The 16,792-nt window shown below is 48.4% G+C and overlaps 1 protein-coding gene across 10 annotated transcripts in view; it reads right to left on the bottom strand.

Moving 5' to 3' along the window:
• Positions 1-420: 420 nt before the first annotated feature.
• DLG3 (discs large MAGUK scaffold protein 3) overlaps positions 421-16,792 on the bottom strand; it is a 64,452-nt gene continuing 48,080 nt past the window's right edge. For 6 of the 10 annotated variants that reach the window (XM_067724362.1, XM_067724364.1, XM_067724361.1 and 3 more), the window contains 10 exons: positions 12,747-12,923; positions 12,425-12,500; positions 11,513-11,612; positions 7,673-7,714; positions 6,331-6,381; positions 5,637-5,738; positions 4,679-4,851; positions 4,173-4,282; positions 3,747-3,838; positions 421-2,686 (listed from right to left, as the gene is read on the bottom strand). In XM_067724362.1, coding sequence (XP_067580463.1) covers positions 2,580-2,686; positions 3,747-3,838; positions 4,173-4,282; positions 4,679-4,851; positions 5,637-5,738; positions 6,331-6,381; positions 7,673-7,714; positions 11,513-11,612; positions 12,425-12,500; positions 12,747-12,923 — 1,030 coding nt within the window. In that variant the 3' untranslated portion in view covers positions 421-2,579. Of the gene's footprint in view, positions 2,687-3,746; positions 3,839-4,172; positions 4,283-4,678; positions 4,852-5,636; positions 5,739-6,330; positions 6,382-7,672; positions 7,715-9,427; positions 9,474-10,108; positions 10,205-11,512; positions 11,613-12,424; positions 12,501-12,746; positions 12,924-16,792 lie in introns of all 10 variants that reach the window. The other 4 variants (XM_067724367.1, XM_067724359.1, XM_067724363.1 and 1 more) reach the window with 4 other exon arrangements.

The raw sequence follows: 16,792 nt of genomic DNA on the forward strand, positions 1-16,792 counted from the left end.
CTCTAATGCTTTCTGGTAGCTGGGAGCCCAGCTTTTTCTTACCATGTTTATTACTCGGCTCTCTGCTCCTGCCTTGGCTCCCGCTGTCTCTAACAAACGCCTGTGCTGCATTAGGCACCTCCTGTCTTTGTGTACCTTTGCCATTTTGCCCTGAAGGCCGTGGATGCCCTCCACACACACCTGGCCAGCACTACCTGAGGCAGTTTTTTGGAGGTGGGGTAGAAGACTGAGCGCAAAGCTTTCACAAAGGACCTGTTATGACCACAGGAGTCTAGAGCCATCCGGAGGAACACCTGACTCGGTCAGCTGATGGTCACTAAGCAGAGAGCCTTTTGGCCCCCAAAGGTTTGGGACACGTTTCCCACTGCTGTGCCCCCACCCTCCCCTCTCAACTACTTCAAGAAGGTCTCTGAGCCACAGTTCATTGCAACTATCATTTATTAAAAAATATATGTCTCCTTGGAAGGAACACTGGTAAACCAACTAGTGTCATGCTTGCTTTGAATCTCTGCTTTTCTTCCCTGGGAGGGGTAGAGGGTTGAGCATCACTCAGACTACATCACTTAACATCAGAGAAATCAAAACACTCCCAGCTCACCCCCTCCTCCCCAGAGTCATAATCGGACACCACTTTACCCCTCTTGCCTCCAATCCAGTGTACTGCGCAGGTAAAGCTGCTGCCCTTTCTTTACCCACATTCTGGGCCCCACACTTTACAGTTAGCCTCATCATGCCGGTAGGAGAACTGTTAACAGACTTCCTAAATCTGCCTGGTAGCGCTCAAAGCATCTTCGACATGTATGCTTTGCACCGGTTGTAACACAGTGGGCTAGGAAACAACAGGCTCAACCCTGGGGCCAAGCATGTCCACGCTCTTCTCCCCTGGGTCGTGCCTCCAGCGTGGAGCTGAGGGAGGCATGGTGGCTTCAAAGGAGCATGGTAGGGCGGGGCCTGGGCCACACCTGCCGCCTGCATTTCTGGTCAGAGAAAAACCCCCTTGACCACAAACACTGCCGTCTGACTCTGGGAAAAAGCAACAGGGTTTCACATCTCAACAGTAAGTGAATTGTAGCTCTACAGCTCAAATTGACAGCATTAAAGTCTACTTTCTTCTTGAAGAAACAGTAAGCTACCAGCTGTTGGTGAGGGATTGGGGTAGGTAGGGCATATGAAGCAGCTGCGAAAAAAACCCAAATCAAACTTTTCATTACGCGGCTGGCCAAGCTCAGGGCCGTCCCACTGTCCCAGCGCAGAGCTGGAAGGCAAGTGACTCCCCGTCCCTGCCAGTGGGCCCCATGACAGAGCCTCAGCTGAGCCCAGCATGTCCCTGGCAGGTGAGTGAAGGGACACGTTACAGTAGGAGGCCCAGCTCCTGTCGGTTCTCACCTGCCCCCACCTCCCTTTCCGCTGACGGGATGGCCAAGCCCGGGTCGCCTAGTCTATCACAAGGCCCGGCTCCTCCAGAACATCATGAGCCTTTAGAACACGGTCAAATTGGATTCTACACATTCACTTAAATAGTAAAAGTAAAATTTGGAAGAATGAAGAGGCTGACACAGTAGCACAACATGGTTTTGGTTTAACAGCAGCTTAAAAATGAACAAAAAGGAAACCTCTCATGCAGACACATCAGGTGGCATAAAACAATTGGCAATTTAATACGTTGGGAGCACCGTTAGCCATTCTCTCGCTCCCCACACGCGGGCCTGACTGTGCCCCAAGGGCAGCATCGGCTCTAGGGTCACAGCTCCAAGCCTCTGGCCCCCGGGCCGAAGCCCTTTCTCACCGTTCTCTGGCTGACCTGACCCCTCCTAAAGAAAAGCCCAGCTCTCAAGAGAATGACCAATGCGGGTGCCCTCGTTACAGCACTTACTACCACTTTCACTCCCTCCCCAACCAGTTGGGATATAAGATGCCATCTGATTGGAATATGAAAATTAAAGCATTTCTCTAATAACACAGTACCATTGATGAAGTCTCCATAGATTTTCTAGTCCAAATGCGTGTGAATATATATATATATTATATGAGAGTGTATAATATATATATATATAATAATTTCTATATATTTTATATAAATTACATATATATATCTATATATAAATAAGATACTTTCTGTCACCATGACCGCGCTGTCCCAAGCCGCGAGGCAGTGTACAGATCGTAGCAAAGCCTGGGAGCCTCTCCTCGCGGGGTGCGCGGGGCTCGCTTCATAAGCCGCGCAGCTGTCCAGTCTGTCTTTCCACCAGTCCTCCTCTCTTCTCTTCGCTTCTGCTTGGTTTTATGAAAACAATGACTCTGATGGATTTGCACCTGTGCTAGTGCTTGGGAAAGGTCCATGCAGGAATGGGCGCAGTCACATGATGAGTGAGATGGCATCATCCCAAAAAATAAACTAAAACAAAACAAAAATTTAAAAAAACAGAACAGGACTAGAAAACTCAATTTTTTGGACATATCTAAAAAAGGGGACAAGAACAGTAGTCATCTGTTCTCCCCATGGGGACAGGAATGAAGAGGGAGGAGGGAAGAGGGACTTGGTTTCTTCTGTTCACAATAGAATGGTTGGAGGGGATTCTTCAGAGTTTTTCAGGGGATGGGACCCAAATGTAGTGCCCAGACTGGTCCTCAATGATTTGTTTGATTTTGTTATAAATCTCTTCCAGTGAGTCACCCTGTACAATGGCTGAAGAGGAAAACAGAATTATTACTGTGGTCCACAGCAACCCCCTGCCCCAAACCCTGACAGTCTGGCCCATCCCAACTGTCCCACAGCTCAGCCCCGCTCATTCACTAGGCGGCCGTCTGGGAGCCCAGGTCGCTGGGGAAACTGGTGGGCACTGCAGGCCCGGGGCTTGATGTCAACTTGCTAAGACAGTGAGACTGAGCAGCAATTAGTAGGAAAATGTGTTCTTCAGAAATGTTTATTGAGCACCCATTAGATGCCAGACCTTGTAGATCATGCCCCTCTCGGCTGCCATGAGGCCGGCAGCTGGTAATTCTAACGCAGCCTTACCAGAAGATGTGGAAAATCCTGGTTATCCAGAGCAAGAGCTGAAAAAGCCACAATTTCTGGCAAGGTGTCGTGCTCCTGGGGCCGTCACATCTGCTCCATGTCAGAGGTCAACCCGACAAACAAGGACATGGATGCTAACAGAAAAGGGAGCTCCAAGACCCAAGGTATGCGAGGACAGTTATGAATCCTGTCCCCCGGTAACCTTGTAGCACCACCAGCTAGAGTTCACTCAGCACCACCTTGCACACATATGTCCCTGTACTTCAAAAGGTAAGCAACATATTACACAGAAACCTTCCCAACCTTTTAGGAACTGACCCTTCTAAAGTAGGTGACCATATAAACACACACACTGACAGACGACAGCCTGAACACCACGCCAGGGAATCATCATCATCAACAAACATTCACTCAGTACATAAAACATGCAAGGACAAGTGCTGGATGGGGGAGCCTGGGAGGGAGGGAAACAAACTAAAACAGGGAGCCTACAATCTAGGAGGGACATGAAGACGAACAAAAACGATCAAAGGCAGCATTTGGTGATGGTGGTTGATACCAGAAACTGGCTCAACTCCTCTGGCTGGAGGGCACTTGAGTACTTTGGCAATGCTTGAGCTCAAAAGCACCCAGAAATTCTGTGCAAGGTGTCTGGGCCTCTTGGAAACACTCACAGAATAGGTGTCCAGCTGCTCCCATGTTACCCCAGCTGTGCAATGGGGAGACTCACCTGTGAAGTATTCTCCAAACTCCTGCTCCAGTTTCATGGCTTTGTCATAGATCTTATTTGCTTGTTCATATGTCTGCCGTCGGTTCATTTCCCTGCCAAAGACACGGAAGAAAACAGTACCCAAAACTAGGTTCTATGTTTTGATTAACATAAAGGATTGTTCCAGGCTCCCTGAAGAGCTGCTCAGCTGCCCTCTGAGAGCAGCAGCGGCCCAAGGCTCAACATTCCTCAAACCTTCCAGGTTTGAAAGCTCAACCAGGAATACACGCAAGTGCACTCGAATCCAAAGGAGCCCCCAGTGAACAGGGTGGGGCGCAGACATTCCACTGAGCACCCATTGGGTCTTACCCCTGCCCAACAAACCACCTGATTTTTCATTTCCTTTCCAGGGCCCTCTCCTAGCCGAGAGTCTCAGCAAATACTTACATAAGCGCTTCAATGGACTTGGGCTTGATGAAAATGGCAATGGGGTAAAGTTGTGACTGCTGCAGCCTCTTGATAGCATTGCCAGAAACATCTAAGATGCAGTGCTTGCCCTGAAAAAGCAAAGACTGGCATCAGTCCACCCAGTCCCTGTCTACGCCCTGTGCTAACCCAAACATCCACCTGCGGGAAACATGGGGCCACCCAGAGAGGCCTGGAAGATTCTACTTCTGAGGTACCCAGGCTCCACATTTTGCTCCTACTACCCAGACAAGGCCACATGTGAAGCTGCAGGTGGGTGACGCTCTGGGGTGAGTTGCGCAGAGGAGACAGATGCCTCCAACCTGGGGCTGGGAACACGCGGAGTGGGCGTGGCGTTGGTCAGCACTGCCACTGGGTAGGGCCATGTGCTGGAAGGATGAGGATCCACGCAGAACTTTGGCTGCAGCATTTCTGTGCTCCCTTTGAGGGTAATTTCGTAGGGCCACCGCCTCCGCCTCTCTCCTTACCCTCTCTGCAACTGCCCTCACTGACTGGATGCTGGTCCCATAGAGATTATCGTTGAATTGGCCTGCCTCGATGAACTTGTTGTCCTGAATATCCTTCTCCATCTGTTCTCGGGAGACCACAAAGTGGTAGTCTTGCCCATCCACTTCATTATCACGCCGAGGCCGGGTAGTATCTGCAGGAAGAGAGGAAACGCTCTGTGGTGCAAGGACAACGACCTGCCCCAAGCCCCGGAGAGCTGACTTGTTCCCCCCAACCACCGCCGGGCCCCAGGGCCACTCCAGTGCTTTTCAGATGAGTCGGGGGAAAGAGGCTGGGAAGAAGTTTGTCTTGCCTACATCTCTTCTAACAGCCAGGTTAGAAGCTGGGAGCTATCTGCTTTAGCTTCAACCGGACCAGAAAGGTGGGGTTTCCTGGGCCAAGGTCTGGCAGACAGAGGGTGCCAAACGTGGTACAGGAGCCAGCAAGCCTCACAAGCCGACCAGAGGGCTGCACCCACACCTCGTGGGCTGGGCACCCCCAAGCGCCCAATCGTTCCCAACCACCACGACTCAAACTCCTCTCCAAGGGAGTGAGCAGGCCGGCCTGATGTCTTAATCCTCCCCACATCAGCTTTGGGGGAATGCGTTGCTGCCTAATCTCTTCCAGGGTGGGTTTTTTCTTTTTACATTTTTTAAAACTATTTTTTCAGCTGTGCCGGGTCTTACTTGTGGCATGCGGCATCTTCGTGGCGGCATGTGGGATCTACTTCCCTGACCAGGGATCGAACCTGGGCTCCCTGCATTGGGAGCATGGAGTCTTAGCCACTGGACCACCAGGGAACTCCCTCTTCCAGGGTGTTAGATGCACCCTGTTCCCAGAGAACCCTAGAACCTGGCCGCAGGCCCTTTCCATAAAACATCAGAGCAACAATTCCCAGGGCACCAACGCCTCCCTCCCAAAGATGCCCTGGGCTTTTACGTGGTACACAGGATCCAAATTTATGCGGGAACTCCGAAATCAGGTCATCGTTGACTCTGTCCTTCATTGGGCCCAGGATGATGACAGGCCTTGCATAGTGAACTGGAGAGCAAGCACAGAGACAGTCAGTGAGGCCCCCACCAGACAGCCTGCTGTCCCTCCCCGTATGCCTGGAGCACTGAGGCTCTGGAGCCACTGCTCAGACGGGAGAGCACATCTTCAGCCATTCTGCCTTTTAACTACAAAGACATCAAAGAGCCTTTAATTTGAGAATATCTAAGTCCAAGGCAAGTATGAAACCAGAAGCATCTCCCTTTCCAACAGATTCAGGAGAAATCTCTGCATGGGCACCAACAGCTGAGCAAGGGTTTTCAGAGCAGCCACGGAAGGGAGGGACCGAAGCCTCTCTTTTAGCAGTGGCCACATCCACTGAAAGCGACCTCTGCCATCCTTTTCAATCTGTCCTATCCTTCGGAAAGCATCCCGGCAGCAAGCAAAGGTATAGTGAGGGGTGCACGCTGGGTGGCCTTCCCTGTTCTAACGCTAGGAAGAAGTAGATGAGAAGGAGGCATCCAGGGACTGGCTGCCCTCCTACTCCCCCACCTTCACCCCTCTGCCGCCACGGCCAACCACTGGGCCGGGCCCCATGACCACCAGACTGGCTCAAAGGCAAGGCTCTCAGAAGGGGGCTTACTTTCTTGCCGTGTCACTGGCTCATATGACAAAATAGCATCCTCTTGTCCTTCTGCAACAAAAAAGGGAGACATGTTAGCACTTTATCATCTGCCTCCCTGTGTCCTCATCTCCCTACAACGTTCACTTCACCCCCACCTCTACCAGAAAACAGCCTTGTCAGCTGGTACTTGCTAACACCTGCCCTTGGGCCTATCTACTTCCCATTGGCAAGAAAGCACAGGAAGACCTTCACCGCCCCTGGGACAGGAGTCAGGAGTCCTCTTGTTCAGTGAAATATAGCTGAGCAAAGGGACATGACCCAGAAGCCATGAAGCCTCCACCAAAAGCCACCTCAATTTCTCGGAACTCTTCTTATAGGTAATATTCTACTGTGCTCAGCTGCCTTCTTGCTCTGGTGAGAATCACAGGAAAGCGTCAACTGGTCGAGACACACTGCCTGTGTCCCCTCATCTGCAGGCAAGGGAGTCAGGGCACTCATGCAGGTCCCCAAAGATGCAGCTAAACTTTGCCCCTTTTAAGGGTCTACCTATCTCCCCTTCACTGGAAGAAGCAACCAGAAAAGTGGCACAAGGCTGGGCTAAGGTCCTCAGTGCCCTTTAAGAGCAGTGCTGAGCACTGCTCTCCCCTCACGGTAGAGCTCCATCTATCCTAGCAGTGATGAGCTCTTCCTAAAACAGTCACCAAGAGACGTGGTACTGGGCGCTAGGAGGTCCCAAAGTGGCCGACGGCAGTGCCGGGGAAGGCAGCGATATCTGCATCAAGCCCCAGGATGCATTCTCAGGGCCTCCAGCCACAACTCCTGAGAGGCCAGTAGTCCCAACGTTCATGCGGCTTGAATTGTGGCTTCTCTGGCCTGGTCACAGGATCTCTGAAGGAAAACTGGGCAGTCATCTGGTCATTTAGCCCAGCTAAAAGGTAAGGACACCAAGCCTTAACCCAGGGAGTACTAGTGACCTGGAAAGGCAATTCAGAACAGTATCCCACAGGAGCCATTCTTCTTTTGGTCTCTGAGCAAATCTGTAAAACTGGCAGCACCTACAGCCCATAGTGGCTACGGCAGGGATTTGCTCACTGGCTGCTCAGCCTTCCCAGGGCCCAGGGAAGCTTTTAAGTCAGGTCCTGGCCAGAACTGCAGGGCTTATGCTCTCCCCTTTAATACACAGCCTAAATCCCATCCCATAAGGACAAAATGGCCACAGCATTTCCAGGATCTCCAAGTGTACATGGCTAAAAGAAGCAGTAGCCTCTGAACAGAAATGGCAGCCGTGCAACGCTGGAATGAGGATGGCTGGGACACATGGTAGAGCTACATGACATGGGGGAGAATGACACACACTTACTGGAACTGCTTTCGCTGTCACTGGTGTTGGATGTCACTCCCTCTGCAAGCCAACAAGAAAGAGACTCCGATTCAGAACACACCACTGAGAGGTCACACGCGGCAGAAAACTCAAATGCTCCAAGAGCCAGACACTGAGCTGCCAACCAAGTCAGGCCACGGGAGGCCTGCCACATCAGGCTACCAGCTGGGAGGCACAGCTCCAATCCTGAGCCCCGGCCACCTCGCACTTGTCCCCAGGGCCCTCTGGGGCTGCCAAGGCCCTCCCTACAGACTACCAGCTTCCAATCTTTGGCAGCATCCTCTTCATCTGAATCAGAAGAACTGACTTGGATGGTTTCCAAATCCTATCCCAAAATGCACCTCCCAATGCTAGACAGGCAGTGACAGTAGCAAAGAGAAGCCCAGCGACCAGGCTGCTCTTGAATTTCCTCCCCACATAGAACCCCTGAAGTACAGAATTGTGCACGACTAAGAGGCTAAGCACTGGGTTGGTTGAGCAATCAGCAGGGAATGACGTGTTGGCCAATGGGTGGAACCAAGAGCCCTCCTACTGCTGCTACCTGGAAAGAGGGCTTGGCCCCAGCGGTGAAAGGGGATGCTCCTCCGTCCAGGAGAAGACAGACACGTCACAACACAGAGACAACAAATGAAGAAGAACACTGGGAAGACAAGACGATCCTCCTGTCTCAGACTGTCGGGGCCTCCCCGCATCTGAGCGGGCCCAGCAGCCGCACTTGCAGGAGGCACAGAGCACAGTTTGGCCCAAAGAAAGCCCATCGCTCCCAAGACGACAGTCGAATGAAGATGGAACATGGAAACAACAAACTATGGAGTGAGACACTGCTCGTTTCAGCCAAGATGACACTATTCCAGACCGTGATATGCTGTGGCCCCCAGGAAGGACTGGCTGAGTCACCACCCATGCTAGTTCCTGAGCAACCCCCCGATGAAGCTCCTTTACCCTCACGCCTTTATTACTTATGGAAGCAGAGTATCCACTAACAGAACCTGCCCGGCACGGCCGCATGTGTGTGCACGTGCCTGTGTGCACAGCAGGGAGGCTAAGGCCCTGTCATCTAGGTCCCTTCCTTTTTCAAGTCTAGGATTATTTTCCAGAGGGGAGAGGTTGGTCAGGGTTTTCCCAAGCTAAAGCACTAAATATATATAGTCCAGAAAATGCTGTCGAGGCTCCCACCTGCTCAGCCCCTTAGAGATGCTCTGTGGGGAGCCAGCCCACAGCCATCTCCTGAGGCCCCTGAACCTTCTGGGACATCCCAGATGTACGCTGGGTAAAGGGCTTCAGGGTACTCTTACCCCCTGTTTAGAGAGACTGAAACAGCTAATTCTTAAGTCCAATTCTTTAGTGCTGCGTCACTGGAAGAAGAATACAACAGGCGGGCACCCCTCACCTCAACAATAGGTTAGAGATGAGCTGAGTGGTCACCTCTGGAGAAGCACTTCTTGCCCCACCTCACTTATAAGGTGGGATGCCAAGACGGCTCCACACCATTTCAAGGTACAAAAGGAAAAAAAGAGACATGAATGATAGGCTTTTATTAGGGTACCAGGGATCCAGAGCAAAAGTGTGACATTCAGAGCCACTTCTAATTCCTCCTGCTGTGGTACCAGTTCTCACAAATTCTCTCACTGCCCTCCCCTCCGCCCTTTGCCCTCACCCATGTCCCCTATACCCCAACCCCAGCAACTCCACTCATGCCAGAAATACAGTTAACAGTATGTAAGTTTGACTTACTCAGGTTCTTTGCTCCATAATAATCGTCACTTAACCCAGGGAAGTCCTAATTTCACAGACAGCAGAACAAAGCGGGAGGGAGGGAGGGAGGGAGGGAGGGAGGAAGGGAGGGAGGGAGGGAGGGAGGAAGGGAGGGAGGGAGGGAGGGAGGGAGGAAGGGAGGAAGGGAGGGAGGGAGGGAGGGAGGGAGGGAGGGAAGGAGGGAGGGAGGGAGGGAAGGAGGGAGGGAGGGAAAGAATTGGGGAGAAGACAGAAAATAGAGAAAAAAGACAAGGGGAAGGAAGAATACAGAGCCAGGTGAGCATCAGTGACAGAAGTATGAAATACTATGAAGACCTATAAATATAGCCAGGTTAAGAACTTTGCTACAGAAAGAACATCCCAGGTCATATATGATACCTGGACTTCATGCTGCCCAATTTGCTGCCAAAAGGCCCTGGAGCGGATGACCTTTTTGAGGTCGTCTATATATAGCCTACAGGCCGACAGGACAGACAGGTGACTTACCAAGGCTTGGAACACCTGCTTTGACTAAGTGTGTAGTTACACAGCCATCTCTGCTTTGCCCCTGAAATCACCATTTCCCTCTGAGGGTGAATGAAAAGTCAAACATCTATGTGTGGCAGACAGGCTGGCAGAATTATCATCATCCCAAGGAGCTTTCGTCCAATACTGACTCACTCTGTCCAAACCCTTCAGGGAAAGCTTCGTGCAGTCTGAGGTGTGGGCTTCCAAGCTGACCTGAGTTCTGCAGACCACAGGGGATGAGCTCAGCTTCTGGAGAATAAGCACTAGGCAGTTTCAACGCTTATCCAGCAGCCACTCCCCTCCCCCGTTCAGCTGGGCCGCCCAACAGCGAAGCCTCCCCAGGCTGGGCTCAGCACGGAAGTTCTGGAATTGTCTGGTGAACGAACTATGGTGACCTCACCTCAGGCCTCTGTCTCAGACCGTCTCCTACTGCACCTAGTGCTCCTTATTGAGCTACCCAGAACTGTGAGCCCTAACCTGCATCTGGATGAGGGCACCATTGTAATCTACTAGCTGCCACCCCAGACACTGATGACCTATGTATCCCATGACCATGAAACATGCTGGCCTAGAAAAAGGACATTCCCTATCGGAACGAGTCAGTCTCCTGCTGTCCCAACAGCTCAGGACCCCGAGACCCCTCCTTGTGAGGCAGAAGAGGAGAGGTTTACAATTCACCATGAGCCATGCGAGAAATACTTTAGCAGCCTGACCTGGTATTTAAGGTTAGGGTGAGAGCAGTTAATTTCTGAGGCACATGGTAGCAAGAGAATATTTCTCAGGATGGCAAGTTCATTCAGCCCAGCTTTATGGCCTTTTCTATCAAACCAGCTTTGTGTTGCTCAATAAACCTTTATTTGGACAATGTTTAGTAAACCCCGTTCGGTGTCAATTCGTTTAAGCAAGAAGGATTTTATTTTGAAAGCTGGCTCTGTAACACTCTGGGAAGACAGTGAGTCTGTTAGAGCTGTGTGAACGTCCCTAGGCATTACACGCATATGCACGTGCATGTAATTCAAGAAGTAGGCCCAACTCCAGGTGTCCAGGGAAGAAAAGGCTCTTCTCTTGACATAGATGAGTGAAGATAAGGGAAAGAAAACACAAGAGGAAGAAGCCAGGAGAGCAACACCGAGTCCCTAGACTTGGTTTTCTTGAAAAACCATTTTTCTGAACTTGACCCTATAGCTGATAACCGCTCATCACCACCACAGCAGAGCTCAGCCATGCACTCCCAACGCCAGTGCCAGCGACTTTCTGGTGGGCAAGCCCTGGAACCTCAGAGCCTCCAACATTCTTTCAGAGCGAGGAGCTGGACAAAAAAGACCCAACGTCTCCCTGTGCAGACCAATTTCTACCCTGACTCTGCAAATAAGCAGGTACACACACACACACACACTCACACGCATGCACACATGGCGGATAGACGGGGGACCGACACACACGGACACATACACACCCACACCCATACCCACACACACTTTCCCAGTCTTCGGTGCAAATGAGGAAGAGAGGGCGGGGCTGTGGGTGGCCTGCTCTCTGTTCCCTGCTGCTACTTACGTTCCTGTACGCTGCTCTCCTGGGCCATGTTTTCTTTGCTCTTGTAAAATGGAAACTTTCGAGAGAGGCGGAAACTCTTTTTACGTTTCGTTTTGATCGACTGTGAAAGAACATGAACATGGAGGGGAAGGACAGAAGAAAAAAAAACAGAACAATGGATTTTAAAGCATGCAAGAAAAACTAAAATGGAGACAATGGTGAGCTAAACAAAAGACCATCTCTCACAAATGGAGTCTATGAGATTAAATGAAAGTTGATGTAAGAGGAAAATTATGTTTACAGGAAAATGTTGTAGGGATGTTAGAGGTTTCTACCTAATCCAGACTCACAGCACTCACTGGTACTTCCTAAAGGATAAAGGTCACTGTAGCCTCCTGGACACATGCCCTAAGGTGCCACTGATACACACAGAGTCATCTACTCCGTGTCTCTCTTCCCTCTACCGCTCCAGAAGTTCTTTGGCCTGTGAAGCTCACAGAAGAAAAGGGGTGAATGGACAGAGCCCTCATGCCTCGTTCGGTCTGAAGGGCGGTCGGAGCTCTGGGGCTGGCCTTGCTGGCTGGATGACAAGGCCAGGCTCTGTTCAGGGTCCCCACAGCTCCGAAAGGGTCTACAGCCAGGGAGACACCCACAAGTGGTTTCATGTGCCCCAAGAAAGTCAGCCTTCCAAACAGTCCAACTCCAACACATCTTCAAGAGCCAGTTACCCAGGGGGAAGGAGTATACACTGGCTGTAGAGGTTGGGTGCCCGCTCTCTCTGCTTTGTGAAAAGCAGTCAGTATTCTGATAGGACAGAGCCAGCGCCCTGAAAAAGAGATATTCTTTTGTGCTCGCCAGTTTTCTTATCCACCAGACTTCAAGCTTCTTATGCCTCTTCACATGTGGCTGACTTCCTTGGGGATCCCCACTTACCCTGTTAGACTCAATCATCCCCGTCCTGGCATGAAACTTCACGGTTTTCAATCGAGCCCTTTCTTTCTTTTCCACCCTGTTTTGGAGTCAGAAAGAAGTCCTGTTACTGCCAGTGCATGGTCTCAGCAGTGGGCTGCAGTGGGCACAGCAGCCATCTTTGACTCACTGAATCGTAACCATGTCCTGAGCACCAGCTCTCTACCAAAAAGGAGTAATAAAGCACATCCACTGCTCTCAAGCAACTTATAGTATAATAGGTAAAAAAGAAATCAATACCAGGAACAGGGGAAGGAAAACCTCTCTCATGATCATGACGACTCACCTCTTCTTACTGGGGATCACACCAATTTGCTCACTTTCTCCATGGGGGGTCACCAGTCTCGCCTGCCACCACTCATCATCAGAGGCGTTAATGACATGTAGAATGTCACCATAGGAGAAGCTGAGGCCTTGGCTCGGCAGGCAGCTGTCCCGAGTCCGGTCATAATCAAACAAGGCCCTGGAAACAAACAGTGAAAGATGAAATGGTCATCTCAACCCTAAATAGGTGGAAGGATGGCAGAGGAAGGTCAACCCAAAGAGCCAGCACACACCCAGCAGCCTTACAGCAGACCAGAAGGAATTCTGTGGGAGACTGCATCCTTCTTTCAGTCTTGACATTGTAAATATCCCATTCTCCCAACAAGGGGCATAAGGGAAAACAATCTTTCACGAGTCCCATCTCCTCCCAGCTTCTGGACATGAAGTGTGAGTCCAAAGCAGAACACCCTCGCTAGTCTTCTCCCTCAGCCACGTCCTAGGGAAACAAGTTAGTTCTGCCAATGGGCTGTCTCAGTTTACAACAAATCTTTAAAAAGTAGTTGAAGATAGGACACAAAAATGTTAACTACAATCCCAAACAATGAATGGTAAATGCTGTAGAAATACAAAAGAGAAAAGGGCCGTGCATCCTGGGGCAGCGAAAGAAAAAGCTGAGGCTGATGTTGACCCCGCACAAGGATAAAGTTGAAGGGGCCCCTCTAAAGAAGTCTCCCAGTTCAGTCTGTCTCTCTCATATACGGGGAAACGGAGGCTCAAGGAGGAAGAATAATTTGACTGAGGTCACACACCAAACTAACTGGGACAGAAGCCAGGTCCTCTGATAAGACATGCAGAGTAAAGATTAAAGGGGAGGGTAGGAGAAGGTGGGGAGAGAGCTATTCCATCTAGGCTTGAAAAAAAGGAGGAGACCAGCCTGGTTGCAGCTGAGAGTCATGGAAAATGAGGCTGGAAATAAAGGTCTGGTGCCAATTTTGGAAGGTCTTGAATAGACCTGATCTAGTGACCCCTGAAGATTCGGGAGTAAGGAAGTGACACATCCAAAGAGACTTAGGAACATTAATCTGACCTCATATATGATGAGATAGCAGGGAAAGGGGGCGGATTTGAAGGAACATTTAAACCAAAGCTGCAAGCTCAATCCTTCAGGATAGACTGCTGACTTCGGCTCTGGTGAAGCTGGTACTTGACAGCAGAGCTCCCCTGCTCAGGGAACAGACACATCTACACGAAAGTGTCTACTTTTCTCATCCACTGGATCTCTCCTCATACGCAGTCACCACAAATGGGTGATTTCAGTGAAAAGTTTGTATTTTTCTACTTGTAATCTAGGCTCTGTCTTCTTCATATTCTCTGTTAACACCTTTGCACATACAGCCCAGCAGATTTCCCAGAACTAGTTCCAAGACTTAGACTTCTACCTGCAATACAGTGGTCTGTGGCTCAGAGGGAAGCTGCAAAGTAAAACATACTATTTCCCCATGTGCAGGCCGGCCCAAATGAAATGCAGAAGGTCATAAAACTGTGGAGCGTGAAACACCCATCTACATCTTAAACTTCTTAAAATGGAATCCTTAAGAAGTCACTGTCAGAGTATTTGAAAATGAAAATACCCAAATTCTGACCCAAAACCCTTTATCTCCCTCAATTTACACACTCAAAGCAATAAGGAGAGAGGCTGAGGTCAGCAGATTAAGGAGGCCCTCCATCCCCAAGGTTCTTTCTGGGCTTTGTGTGATAGAATCAAATCTGAACACGTCTGCACTGCATTGGAAACTGAGTGTCCTAAAGCAAGGAAGCTATTCTGTCAGAGCTTCCTACGAACACGTGCATGGTGAAGACCTTATCTTAAGTGACAATGAGAAACACTAAATGTCATTATGGGCTTCAAAGATTAAAACAAATATAGTAAGGAAAAGAACAGAGCTTGGATTCCGCACAAATTAGTTTGGAGAGGGAAGGAAGAAGATGTTGAAATGAGTTAGGAGAGATTAGGATGAGGCTGTAGAAGATTAGAAGGGAGAGTTTACTGGTTACAAGTTTAAAACATAAAAGGGACAATCCAATATATATTTTAGCACCTCACAGAACCATATTGACCTTTGGCAACAGCAGTAAGAAGCTGGAGTACATACAGTAAAGTTGATGTAAACATTTTCTGGATGAGGAATCCAATTATTGGTAATTGATTAAACGTCTGAGATTTAAATAAAACTAATAGGTCAGTTTACTTCCAAGATGAATTTTGGATACTTTACAATATTAAAACACATAACACGAGCTAAGTAAAAACAAAATAAGCACAGATCCAAGGCAACAAGAATGCCAGCAGTTCCCACTGCCTGTCAGGAATGGAACTGTTTGGTTTGTTTTTAAACCACAGGCATGTGTTCCTTTTACGACTTTCAAAAAATGTAACTCAATTTAAAAAGGAACTGCTTTCAAATATTTTAGCTGTTTCTTTTTCTTTTCTAACATATTTCTAAACAACTTCTTCTTCTTGCTTTGTTTTTTACATTTTAGACATTATGTATCGGTCTTCTATAGCACTCACCCATTCTTTTCCCCCTGCCCTCCCAATTTAGTTACATCACATTTTTTTGGTTAAACAATATTTAATTTTACATCATTATGTAAGTGGTGTTCATAGATGACTACCCCTCCTTTCCTATAAACTTTTTCTATTGTTGTTTTTTTTAAAACAAATTTGTTTATTTATGTTTGGCTGCGTTGGGTCTTCGTTGCTGCGTGTGGGCTTTCTCTAGTTGCCGCGAGAGGGGGGCTACTCTTTGTGCTGGTATGTGGGCTCCTCATTGTGGTGGCTTCTCTTGTTGCGGACCACGAGCTCTAGGCGTGTGGGCTTCAGTAGCTGTGGCACATGGGCTCAGCAGTTGTGGCTCACAGGCTCTAGAGCGCAGGCTCAGTAGCTGTGGCGCACGGGCTTAGTTGTGCCACAGTATGTGGGATCTTCCCAGACCAGAGCTTGAACCCGTGTCCCCTGCATTGGCAGGCGTATTCTTAACCACTGCACCACCAGGGAAGTCCTCTATTGTTTTTTTTCCTGGTGGAAATAAATGCCTGATTTTTCATTTGACTATATTTCTACATCCCTATTATTTTGTAACTCCCTTATTTAACACATAGAAGGCTATTTAGATTTACTATTTCTTTTTGTTACAGTTAAAATATTCGAAAGCAGTTACCTTTGTGTAGCAAGAAAGGGGGTGAATAGGCAAGGGATTAAATTTTTTGCATATGCTATTGTAATATTTGACATTTTAAACTATCCATATGCATTAATTTCATTAAAAATTAAATTAATAAAAGCTCATTATAGAATATTTGAAAAATATAAAGCCTAAAAATAGAAAAATCACATTTAATGTAACTTAGAAGTAATTCTTCATACTGTTGTGGTATTGTATAATATTGCATAATAAACACACAAATCAAAAAGTACATATTTCTCTAAGTTACAAACATGGTGTGTATACACAATTTTGCAACCTTACTTGTCACTTGAAATTGTATCATTAATATTTCCCATATCATTGACTATTCTTCAAAACTAATATTTTAAATGATGATACAATAGTCTGTTCTTAAGGATACTCATTAATTAAGCAAATATTTATCAGCATCTAATATGAACAGACACCACTGTTCTAGGCACTTTTAAAAAAGAAAATAAAAAGGGCTGGGGGAGTCAATAAACCAGGCACCTGACTTGAGTCATTTACTTCAGATGAGGAACCTGTTTGGCTCTAAGTTCCCTGGCAAAAAAAGGCAATTTTCCAATAAAATGTAGTACCTAAGTTTACCTACATTCTATCTGATGAATTTGTGAATGAGCAATAGTGAACAACAGAATGGACAATGCTTTTTTTAAACGATGATTTTGTTAAAAACATAGCAGCCTAAAACTTGAATTTGAAATTCTGAACTACAATATCATTCTCAGTTGAGAACGTAAAAGGTGAATTGACAAGAATTTCCTTTTCTATCAATTGGAACAGCAAATGAGAAGAGCTCTGCAGAACACTGAAACCT

Source organism: Pseudorca crassidens, chromosome X (genome assembly GCF_039906515.1).
Source record: "Pseudorca crassidens isolate mPseCra1 chromosome X, mPseCra1.hap1, whole genome shotgun sequence".
Classification (NCBI taxonomy): domain Eukaryota; kingdom Metazoa; phylum Chordata; class Mammalia; order Artiodactyla; family Delphinidae; genus Pseudorca; species Pseudorca crassidens.